The sequence below is a fragment of the Mus pahari genome, chromosome 3, assembly GCF_900095145.1.
Source record: "Mus pahari chromosome 3, PAHARI_EIJ_v1.1, whole genome shotgun sequence".
NCBI classification, from domain to species: Eukaryota; Metazoa; Chordata; class Mammalia; order Rodentia; family Muridae; genus Mus; species Mus pahari.
The window spans coordinates 8,211,142-8,223,230 of record NC_034592.1 but is presented as its reverse complement, the minus strand read 5'-3'; the positions used below and the strand labels follow the sequence as shown (position 1 = coordinate 8,223,230).

At 43.4% G+C, this 12,089-nt stretch overlaps 1 protein-coding gene across 17 annotated transcripts in view; it reads right to left on the bottom strand.

Moving 5' to 3' along the window:
• The window catches only part of Kiaa1217 (KIAA1217 ortholog), a 441,371-nt gene that overhangs the window by 55,160 nt on the left and 374,122 nt on the right, over positions 1 to 12,089 (bottom strand). For all 17 annotated transcript variants that reach the window (XM_029536056.1, XM_029536058.1, XM_029536055.1 and 14 more), the window contains one exon: positions 8,199 to 9,031. In XM_029536056.1, coding sequence (XP_029391916.1) covers positions 8,199 to 9,031 — 833 coding nt within the window. The remainder of the gene's footprint in view (positions 1 to 8,198; positions 9,032 to 12,089) is intronic.

Sequence of the window (12,089 nt, the reverse complement as noted above, 5' to 3'; positions counted from 1 at the left end):
ACCATACCATACCACACCACACCATACCACACCACACCATACCATACCAATCCAAAAAGAATGACTTGGAAAAAGAAGGAAGACATTTCTTATCTGATCCCACCCTAATGTTCTTATTGCCTGTCACCTTTCTAGTGGATTGTGGGTAATAGAGGAAGTAGGGACCTATTTATTACCTTTATTACAAACAGTATAGAGGCAGCATCGTGTTGAGACGCCAGTTTACTCAAATGGCTCCATTTATCACACTCCTGACTGTCTCTCCTTTTTATTTTCTGTAAAGTCAGGCTTCAGGACAAGTGGCCTCCAAACCTCTTTTGGCTCTGAGGGTGGACAAGGAGGACATGACTTCTTTCACAGCAGTACAATAAGTAATATTAGTTAGTTTTGTTTTGTTTTGTTTTTTTAAGACCTACTGCTTTTGGAAAGCAGGAATTGATGCTTACAGTTAGCTGTTATTTTGAATCACATCATTCATGAAAAATAAGGACTTAGAGTTTAAGTAAGGATAAATGTCATCTACTTGACCATCAATTGGAGAGACAATGAATCCTAACACAGCTAAGACATGGTGTGGACATCACGAGAACCTGAGTTACTTAGACAAGCCTTGTTTTCAGGCCCAGGGCAATCACACTGATTTCTACAGCTTCCTGGAGGCTGGATCTGTCCCTAAGCCTTGATTCTTCTCTTTAGAGAGGTTCTGCTTGGGGACCAAAAAAGAGTTGTCTGAATGTTAAGTTGCTTGGGTGATACCATTTTCCTTGAGCCAGACTCAGCTTCTGGTTGACAGCACCTCTGGAGAAACAGTCATGTTTTAATTGGACCTAACTAGTGACAGGGAGCATCTGTTTCCCTGGAGAAGCTGGTTTGTTTAAAGTAGCTCAGACTTTATAGTGGTCATTCGCTGGTATTTTGGACAGGGTGTCTTTGGGGTAACTATAGGGAGAGCTATCTTCATATATCTGATAGAAGACTAACATATTTATTAGACATCTGTTGCATGAGCTTAGTGGTCTATTGCAAACCTACCAAATATTCTTTACCCATGAGGTTATATTCCTGGGAAATGTAGTAATAATTCAACGTATAAGCACCTACTTGATTTCTCAGACTGGCAAAACACCCTTTCATGATGTCATTTTATAGGTACTGTAATGGTAGAAATATAGCCAGTTTTGGATAAAGACTAGTTGGCCTTCTTCTTTCATTATGTGCAGACCATAAATCCCAGAGCATCGGAGGATTGTCACGGAGCTCCCAGATGGGCCTGACCTAGGAAAGTGCTCCCGTTTCTGAATTCTTAGCAATTACAGTCTGTATCGCTGCTTTGGAATTAATTATGTACAAGTATTCTCCACCCCCTCTCACCAATTATGGTAGGGTTGTAATTGAAAAGTTTACTTGTACTTTCATTGTTTAGGACTTGGAATAAATGGTGGTTGGATTTCCAGCTGGCCCACAGAAGCCTCTTTACCCAAAAGTGTATTATTAGTCCTTTTGCTCCACATTGTTTTCAAGGAAAAAAATGTGTACTAACTTCCCAGCTGGACTCTGAAACACCATGAGGAGATCGTCCCCCAAGCAGATCAAGACTCAGAGAGGCCCTGGGCTTGGCATATCTTCCCTGTCCCTTGGCTTTCCTAGGAGACTCTGTCACTTTCGAGAAAGTGACAGGAAAACATCTCCCAAGCATCCCCAAAACAAACCCAAACCAAAGTGCCACAGTAGGTCTTCTTGTCAGATGGGTTAAGAGAATAGCACTTGGGGCCGGAAATCCTATGCACTTAACCAGAGCACAGCTCAGACCCATCTATTAAGCTCTGAATGTTTTATGGTTGTCTTCAAAGTTTATGGTCCTCGTGTATGAGAACCACATCTTTGTCTCCGGTTCACAACCAAGTGTGTGAGAGAGGACCTCAATAAACACCCATTGATCCACAATTACAGCTCTGTGGGAAAACAATTCAGACAAGGGCCCAGTTAGCCAGGCACCAGCAAGTGTCACAACAGATGGCAATCCAGGTAAGCCACTACACCTGTGGAGGGGCCTTTGCCATCAAGACCTCTGCCTAGACTGTACAGGTCCAGGGGAAATCTTAAAAGAATGCTGGGAGTGTGCCTTGTCTTTCTGTCCCTAATCGTCAGGATGCACCATCTTGAAGACTCTCCTGAAACAGACTTGCTAGTGGCTTTGTTACTTCATATATTCTGATCTGAATCTTTGAGTGAGCAAATTACATTCTGCATTTACACTCTCACCCCCACCCCAGTCTATCTTTTGATTTTATTCTCTCACCCCTCCCAATCATACCTTTTGGTGTTGTCTACTATTATACTAAAAAAAAGTCTGTCTGCATCTTCGGGCAGCTATTTCTTTCTATGTCTGTCTTTGTCCCTGCCTCTCTTTCTCTGTCTTGTTGTCTCTGTCTCTGTCTCTGTCTCTCTCTGTCTCTCTGTCTCTCTCTCTCTGTATGTGTATGGTAGAGGGATTTGCTCAAAGGAGGAACTCTTAGACACTCGTATGGAGCTGTTATTTTCTCCTCTCTAAGCAAGTCAATGGCAAATGGAGGCTGATTAAGACTCCATCAGTGCATCAACGAACCCACTGCCAACAAATGTGAGAAGTAATGTTTGAACCTAGGCAGGTTTTAAAGTCCTCACCATGAGCAAAACCCTGCACCACCCACTAGGAGCTCCAGGGAGCTCTATCATAATGCTCTGTAGGCTGGGCATGGTAGGTTCTGGAAGCCTGAGGCAAGGGGGTCTAGAGTTTGAGGCCAGCCTGGGTATATAAAAAGATTATGTTTTAGAAATGAATACCCCAAACCAAACCAAACAAGCAAACTGCAACACTGCTTTATCTGTAAATGGCAGAACGGATGTGATGATGTCATAAACCTGTATTTTAGCTCACCATACAGCTGTTTGTCAGGCTTACTGTGTTTCAGAAAAAACTCTATATTTCCCTGGGAACATAGTGTCTCGTGGGGGTTTCTATTTTAGGGGTGGCGTTTGTACTTGGCCATGTTCAGACAGCTTGGTTGTCCTCATAGGGCACCGTAGGGTATAGAGTTTCTGAGGTGGCTCACCTTGACTACCCCAGGGGGAAGTAAAAGAATAACCCTACATGGTTTACTGTGCTCTATCAGGAGAAAGCACTGTTTAGAGACACTTCAAAAGGCTGCCAGCCAAATGAATACTTTTAAATGCCACAAAGTCAGATTTAAGGTTTCATCCTATCAGTTCCTAAAGCAGGAATTCACGCAGCCCCTCAAAGCTACTAACACAGCAACACTTAGTTTTTATAAAGGGAGAGAGTGATGGGAAGCTGTCAGAAATAGACCCAACGTACCAGATATCATTCAGGCTTCCTTCTTGATACGCAAGAGCGCACACGTGCGTGTACACACACACACACACCACGTTTTATCTGATATGGCCAAGGATAAAGATGCTGTTTAATGAAGTAATTTTATAAGCAAGAGAAGGCAGAAGTGTGTGCCCTAACTCTCTCCTACACTGTCTCCCTCACCAATCTCTTACAGACGATTGAACCCATTTTCCTTTAAGTCCCAGCAGAAGGAGCTGTCTGGGCAAAGCCACAAAAATATGCAAGATGATCTTTCTAGAAGCTCAGGTACAAGAATGCCAAATATTCATGGGCTCCTGGGAAGGAGACCACTACTAGCAGCCAAATGACATTGTATACACTGATCTTTATTAGATATTTACTGAAGTCTCATCAAAAGGAAAAGACCTGCCAACTCTGTAGGAGGCACATGGCTGAGTGAGAGAATGGAGATCAAATGACTCAGTGTTTAGCACTTCCTTCCTGTGTCAACAGAGCTGTTACAGAACCCTGTTCCTTCAGTCAGTTGCCAAAGGTCCTCTCCTAGCATCCCTGAGGAAGAAAGGAACCTCCTCTGATCTCTAGTGTCCTGCGGCTACTTGGGCTGCTACAGTGAAGCGCTCTTAAGAACCTTCTGGGAATCCTGCTGGCTCACAGAAGGAAGCACAGCTCCTTGTAGTTCCTGTCCGTGTTCTGTCCGCTCGCCTTTTAGAAGTAAAATCTCACTTAGAGGCTGGCACAGAAAAAGCACTCTCATTTATTTGCTTTTAATATTATGAAACTACAACAGACATTGGTTTGGCATTTTATATCCCATACTCATGAAGTCAGACTTTTTAAAAATACTACCCAGATTAAATATTTCTAAAATAACGTCCTGAGCTAAGTAAGACTATAGCATATAATTTTGCACTTCTGTAATTGTTCCCGGTGTTTGTCTTTTACATTTTTTTCCTTTGACATAGTATTCAGATGCACTTTTTTAAAAAAAAATAAATTCTACCAGGAATGTTCTCTCCTTTCCCCATTTCTGTGTAATTGTGCGACTATACCAGCTAGGGCAGTTGTACTTTCAATGGCATGTATATATTTAGCAGTATAATTATGCAAATCCTGCCATGTTTATGATTGTGCGTGTCCTTTGGGAGCAGTTATGTAGCATCCAGTCCTAAAATGATTTCTGAAGAACTCTGGCTGCAGTGCTCAGAATGCACTTCTCTCTGCTTTGCTGCTATGGGAAAGCGGGTGCACAGCTGTCAGTCAGCATGGTTACTATAGTCACCTACATGCACCCAGTAAATACAGTACTCCTTTTTCTTCCTTGTGAGATGGGATGGACTCCCAAGCTTTGCACATGCTAAGCAAGGGCTCTACTATTGAGTTATTTCCTCATTATAAAAGACAGGATCTTGAGCTTGGGAATTACAGGTATGTGCCAGCATGCCTAACAAAAGGTACTGAACCGTCACGAGACCGAGCCTTTACATAGCACTGGTGGCCTTACGGAATCAGCGTAATCTCCCTGTTCCTCAGTTTCTGCATCTACGAAATGGAGTAAAACAAGCTTATTAGTGGTTGGTCTGGTGGTTCTATTACATAATATACGGATGATACTTAATGCAGTGCTTGTTCCATAGAAGGCCCTGTACATGACAGCTGTGTGCGTGCTGCCTGACGATAGGAGCATCCCTGTTTGCAAATGTGTGTGTCCAGGATGAACCAGTCAGGGTAGGAAAGAGGCCTCTCATTGAGCAGAGGCTCAAAATGTAGATGGTGTACGTGCCCGTGAGGGCTTGTGGTCTGCATGTATACATGCACATCTGCATGGTGGTGTGTGTTTGCATGAATGTGGATGGGGTCAGCAAGACCCCTGGACAGCTGTCCGAGGAGGCAGAAGAAAGCAGCTGAGCAGGCAGTAAGCAGCATCCCTCCAGGGCCTCCACCTTAGCTCCTGACTTGAGTGTCTCTTCTGACGTCCCTCAGTGACGGACTGTTGTCTGGGAGTGTAAGACGAAATAAACACTTTCTTTCCCAAGTTGCTTTATCATAGAAACAGAAATCTAACTAGGGCAGTACAGACACAAGAATGTGTGTATTTTCAGCATGTTTGTCTGTGATGTTTTTGTGTGTCTATATCTATGAGGTATAGGTGAACAGGTGCCTGTGTTTATACATGTCTTTGTTGTATATGTGTATATGCCTGTAGTATATATAGGAGTGCATATGTGTGTTTACATACCTTCTATGTGTATGTGTATATGCATGTGTATGTGTATATGTATGTATGTATGTATGCTCTGTGGAAGGAGTAACCAGCACACAAAACACAAACACTCCAACTGTAATCTCTGGAGATAAGTTAATTAATAAACAAGGGAGGCTGTGTGAACTTGGCAGGCTGTGTGAAATAAAACTCTTTGTTACTTCAGAGTTGGCGAGGGTGGCCCGTGAAAGGGAAGGCCATCAGCATCACAGTCCTCTGTCCTAACTCATTGGTCACAGTGACACTGCTTTAGGTGAGCATTCAGCTTTTTAAGTTAATCTTTCTAATAGATTCTATTTTAGATACAACATAAGTCAAATTTTATAAAATGTTTTATAACATGTAAAGAAGAAATCTACAGACGAAGTCATTGAGGTAGGCAAATGCTTTTAAATAAGGGACACTGGCAAATGGAAGGTGGATGTTGTATGAGACATTGGTCAGGGACCCACACAGGGAACACTCCGCACATTCTCAGAGCTATGGGGTTTGCTGCTGTTTGTTAGCTTGGGTTTCTAAGGATAGCTTTGACCTTGCGTCATTCCTTATATCTCAGGATCTTGCATGCTGGGATCACAGTGGGCCCCCCCCCCGCCCCCCATAGCCATTACCAAATCTCTTTGACAAATGGGGGGAAGTAACTGAGGCTTGCACACTTGTGGTGCTGAGCGGAGTGTGGTGGTGAATGAGAAATGCTCCCATGTACTTGAGCACTTGATCCCCAAGTAGGAACCGATGTTTAGGGGATGTTAGAGAACCTTTAGGAGGTAGAACTGGGAACGGGGTGTGAGAGTTTATAGCCTGGCCCCACTTCCAGTTCTCATGTTGCTTCCTGTGTGCTGTTAAAATGAGATCTCGCAAGCCTCCTGCTCTGGCCTCTGTCCACCACATTTTTCCCCCGATATTATGAACATTTAGCCCTTTATACCCACGAGCAAAAATAAGCTCTTTGTTTTATAAGTTGCTTTTGGTCAAGGTATTTTTTTCACAGCAAGAGAAAAATAACTTACTAGAGAGGATGACTCACTCCTCTGTTGAGAAAATGTACCCAGACTGGGCATGGGAACAATGTCATGAGTGGTGGTGAACCCAGCTCTTGCTCCTCTGCTCCCGCAAGGCACCCATGGGGCAGAGGTAGTATGATGGAAAGGGAGGGAGGGTGGATTCCTATTCTCAGTCGTACATCCTAGAAGTGGATTCCTTTTCTTCCTCCCTCCCTCCGTCCCTCCGTCCCTCCGTCCCTCCGTCCCTCCGTCCCTCCGTCCCTCCCTCCCTCCCTCCCTTCCCTCCCTCTCCCTTTTAACTTCCTGCACTAAATCCTCGTGCTTCTAGTTATCATCTTCTGTGTGATACACCATTTCCTATCCTGCACCTCATGGACCATTTCAGGGGATGCATCTGTCCTCATATCTATGGAGTGGTCACCACCAGCTCTAAGCACCATCTTTTTTCTTAGTTCTACATCCTCAGGCCAGTCATCCAGTTGCTGTTTTTCCAACTGTGAAAGCTGGATTTTGTTCTTGCATTAATGACTCCAAATCGTTCATGCTTATTCCTATTTCATTCTCCTGAAATCTTCATGCTGTGAGATTCCTTATGACTGAACAAATAGGGACAGCTTAGCATGCTAAAATTCTGCTAGAGGCGACAGGACTTTGGACTGATTTGGTGTGAAGACAGTTAAGTTAGGAAGACAGTTTACATTCCATTCACAAGTTTGAACTTCTTATAAAGTTATATAACAGTGTGAGATGGATCCATTTTTAGTGAGGAACAGCAGCTCTAAGCAGGTTCTGAGAAACTTACTATTTTATCCTTTCTGAACCTACGTGAAACATGTAAGTTGTCAATCTCTATGCTAAATTTTATGATTATAATTAATTTTATTCCCTTCAATGAATTTAGGCTAGGAAACTTTCCTCTATCAAAATCTGTTTTTTTTTTTCCTTTTTCCAATTATTACTTTGCAGATTTTGGAGGGCTTTCAAAATATATTCAGAATATAAAACTTGAAGATCTCTCTCTCTCTCTCTCTCTCTCTCTCTCTCTCTCTCTCTCTCCATCTCAGAGTATTTTATTCACTCAAAAACTACCTATTCCAACTCCACTCCTGAATGAGTATTAAACCCAACCATCCAAGATCATGCAAACTCATTCTTTTCATCTCACAAAATGAGATGAGAAACTGAAACTGCATTGTATAGGCAGGAACATAGATGGCGGTGACCAACAGTTAGGCTAGTATTCATTTTCTATGGCAGGCAATTATGATTCTTCCATTTGCTATCTGCGTGGTTTCCATCAATCACCATTTTCTTCCCAATAGTTCCAAGTTACCTTAATGGCAATTCTGTGAGGAGCAGAGTCTAGGGACAGGTAGGGCTGGTGGCCTTTGCTATTCCCCTGTCTCCTTTCACATGGTCTCTGGTGGACCTCATTGACTTGAACCCACTCATCCAGGAACTCGTCAGGGCAGGTTAGCCTTCCCTGATACTCAGAATTGTGTTTTCTGGCTTGGTATCTAGAACGCAGCTTTCAGCAACACACCAGTGCAGACCATCCTCAGCCACCCTTTTATCTTACCTGGTTTCTCTGTCTTTGGGGATTGTAGCAGTGCTGTAAGCAAAAACTTGCTTCTCAACTAGAGGAGGCCCCAGGTCTACAAGGCTGGATAATCCTGAAGTGTTTCGTGGCTTTTCGATGTACACCAGGGTGCCCGGTTCTTTTTTAAAGGACTGGCGACTGGGGGAAGCCCGGTCCGGCTGCAGAGTGTGAGGGGGCCCATGTGTGTTAAGATGCGGGTGCAAGTCTATCATTCTTAAGTCACCCACCCGGTGTGGAGAGGCTGGGGGAGTTTTGGAGCCCAAGGTAGGCAAATGGCTATCAGGGTATTTCCTTGACTTTTGTCTGTATAACGACTGCTCCATATGCATTTCTGCTTGCAAGGAAGGGTTACAGTAAGCACTCGCTGACCGGATCGCTGTGCGGTGATACGCAATGACGTGATCTGGGACATCCAAAGGGTGGCCGCCATGGGATGAGGCTATGCTCATTCGTCCCTCATGATAGAGGTAAGGGTCGGCATAGAAACCCTCATTTCTGAACATAACCAGGTTTTTGCTGCTCATGTCTTCATCCGGTTTGACATCTCTTCTTTCCAAAATGGCGCTGGGGCTTGGGGAGATGGATCTGGATGCTGGCAGGCTCGAGAGTCTGTCCCTGGGGATGGTGGCATTGCCGGGAATAGCCATTGGACGGCTGCCCCCGTAAGGAATTCTGGATGGAGAGGGAGGTAAAGAATGGGGCACTGGAGTTGATGGTGGGGAGTTTGGAATTACATGAGGTGGGTGAGCCGTCGATCCTGGTCGGGGGGCAACAAGCCCATCTCCTCTTGCATAAACAATTTCTCTCTGCATCTGGAAATAAAGAAAACATACTTAGATATTCATGTTTTTAGGGGTGTCTCACGTGACAAGGTGAATTGCATAATAAAGGAGTCTGGCTATATATCTCACCCACTTACCAGACACTCACACCAGGTGAATGGAACCTGAGAATATGTCCCCTTATTGTCAAAAGGGACTTTACAGATGGGAGTCAGTTGTGGATCCTGAAGGGACAGATATTATCCAAGTGGGCCCACTGCAATCACCAAGGTTTTTATATGGGAAACAAGGGAGTCGACCTTGGAGGGCTGTGATGGTAGAAACAGTCCTGGAGAGAAAGACTAGAAGGTGTTAAGCTGCTGACATAGAAAATGAAGATGGAGCTGGGGCTAAGGACAACAACTACATACAATACGGAAATGGAGCCCCCTCAAAGCTCCCACCAAAGTGTGGTTGATAATGGTCCATGAAACTCATTTTAGAAACCCAACCACTACACAAGAAGAAATCCATGACATCTAAAGCCTAACATGTTTTGCTTTCTTATTTGTCATATTGGTGTTCAAAGCTACAGGTGCATATCTCAGGCAAACCCTCCTACTGCATCCTATCTCACAACCCCAAGCAAGTCTCCAGTAATTCCTTGAGGAAACCTCAAAAAAATAGACATATACCCAATGACAGCAACATAGATATTAAACTATGGTTTAAATATTGATATCACAGCTTCTTAAGCCATTTAATGACTATAAGGCTAATATATACATGGGTCTAAAATCATGTTTTCCAAAATCTGTAATGGGCACATTTTCCTATAGTTAGCCCTGGCAAATAACTAATAAGCATTTTCCCACCTTTGCAGGCTAATGCTATGCAGGACCATGGCTATAAAAGCTAAGTGGAAGCCAGGCAGTGGTGGTGCATGCCTTTAATTCCAACACTTGGGAGGCAGAGGCAGGCAGATTTCTGAGTTTGAGGCCAGTCTGGTCTACAGAGTGAGTTCCAGGGTAGCCAGGGCTATACAGAGAAACCCTGTCTTGAAAAACAAAACAAATAATAATAATAATAAATAAAATTTTAAAAAGATAAAAAAAGAAGGGAAGAAAGAAAGAAAGAAAGAAAGAAAGAAAGAAAGAAAGAAAGAAAGAAAGAAAGAAAGAAAGAAAAGCTAAGTGGATTCCTGGGAGAAGTGTGGAAGTAGGTTTAGTTCAACAATTTATTTGATCCTCTGAAAAGATAACACACCAGGTTAGGGGAAGTAATGAGGTACCAGTGAGATGGCAGGTAAACCATGCCATGGGAAGTTATCAGAAGCATGGTGGAGACCCAATGCAAAATCCTAATGGCTCTGCCTATAGGGCCATTAGAGGTGATGGGACGCAGCTAACAGACACTATAAGCTGGAACATTGGACCAGGTAGCTTAATTATCTGGGCTTCAGCATTGCACGGACCAGAAAACGTAAAGATGCCCATGGCTCTTTGATAAATGCATCTTCAAAAAGAAACAATCAGAAGAATCAAGTTAGTGAGGAAAGAGGGGAAATAAATTTGTGCTATTGTCTTTTGCAAGGGCAAAGTAAAAAAATATAAATAAATCCAGGATATGATTATTTGATATACTGTTGTTTTGGTCAAGAGAGAAATGGAGACTATGATCCTTCACCCTGACGTCCAAGAGAGGACAGAGTGGTATCTATAGTTGGAAGGTAGCTGTGACAGGAACATGTGAGAGAGGAAGCTCAAATGGTGAAGAACTCGAATGTGCACCTGAGAAGCTCATGGTGTGCCTGAAGGGAACGAGTGGGTTGAATATGAAAAAGAGTCCATGCCTTGAAGAAAAGGAGCTGATCCATCATCACATAAATTTGCTTAGTGAGCAACCTTTATTAAGTCCTTTCTAAGAAGCAAGCATTAGGATACAGCCCCAAACAAGCTTTCGAATTCCTACTATTGAGAAGGTGAGCACTTTCCCACATCTCCTCGAAGGGAAAGCAGGGCAAGAGCCAATCAGTCTTCCACAGGTCCTTATCCTGTCCCTAGCATCCAACAGGATGTAGACTCCTCAACGGGATAAGGAACTTCTCTATATTATAATGGATTTTACATAGAAAATAGCCTATTAAAATGCAAAGTAGGCAGAAATTGGTAACCACCAAGTGCAACTTTTTGTGGGTGCTTTGTGAGCAGTCACTGAAGTGGCCTCTTTATTCCCTAAGGATCCGAGTGGTTCTGGAGACCCCAGAGGGAGCAGGTTTGTCTCACTACCCTCTTTCCTCTTTAACACGTACATGGAGTTCATGATACCCTAGGCTAGTCTGCTCTCTTCTCCAACTCTTACTGTGGTATATTCGAACCTCCCACAATGTTCTTACTCTTGTGCTTCATATCTAATCCTGGATTCCGGGTGCCCTAACGTTCCTGCCCATAGGACCACTCTCTGCTCACTGGATACATATATGACTCAGGTGTTCAGGGCAATAGACCAGAAGTACCTGCCCCACCGGAGGTCACTGTCAGGGTAGTATACCTTATTAGTTCTCCAGAATGGGGAACAACCATGGGACAGAGGGTGTGCAGAAACCATCACAAATCCTTAGAAATGCCTCTCCCATTGTCTTGCAGAGTTCAGGACTCAATAAAAACAAAGGCATGCCCAGTGTGTGTCCTTTTAGGTCATGAAATCTGAGAGAGTGTGAAGAAACTGGCGGTGAGTATCTGACCAAATGCCATCAAACAATCATAACATACAATACAATAACCAGGCTAAAAGGAGTCTCAAGATCAACTCTTCCTATCACATTGACTCAAACAGGCCACCGTGTGATGAACATCACACGTTGCCCAGGACAAATGAACAAACAGAAAATTCTGTTGCCATTATTGTTGGGAATTACCAAGGTTAACAAGATGCAAACTGTTTAGAAGCCACTAGGGACCAACAACTGCTTTAACCAGGATCTCAGCTGTTTTCCTTTCTTTCTTTCTCTCTTTTGTTTTTTGGGTTTTTTTTTTTTTTTTTTTTTTTTTTTTTTTTTTTTTATTTTTTTTTTCCGAGACAGGGTTTCTCTGTATAGCCCTGGCTGTCC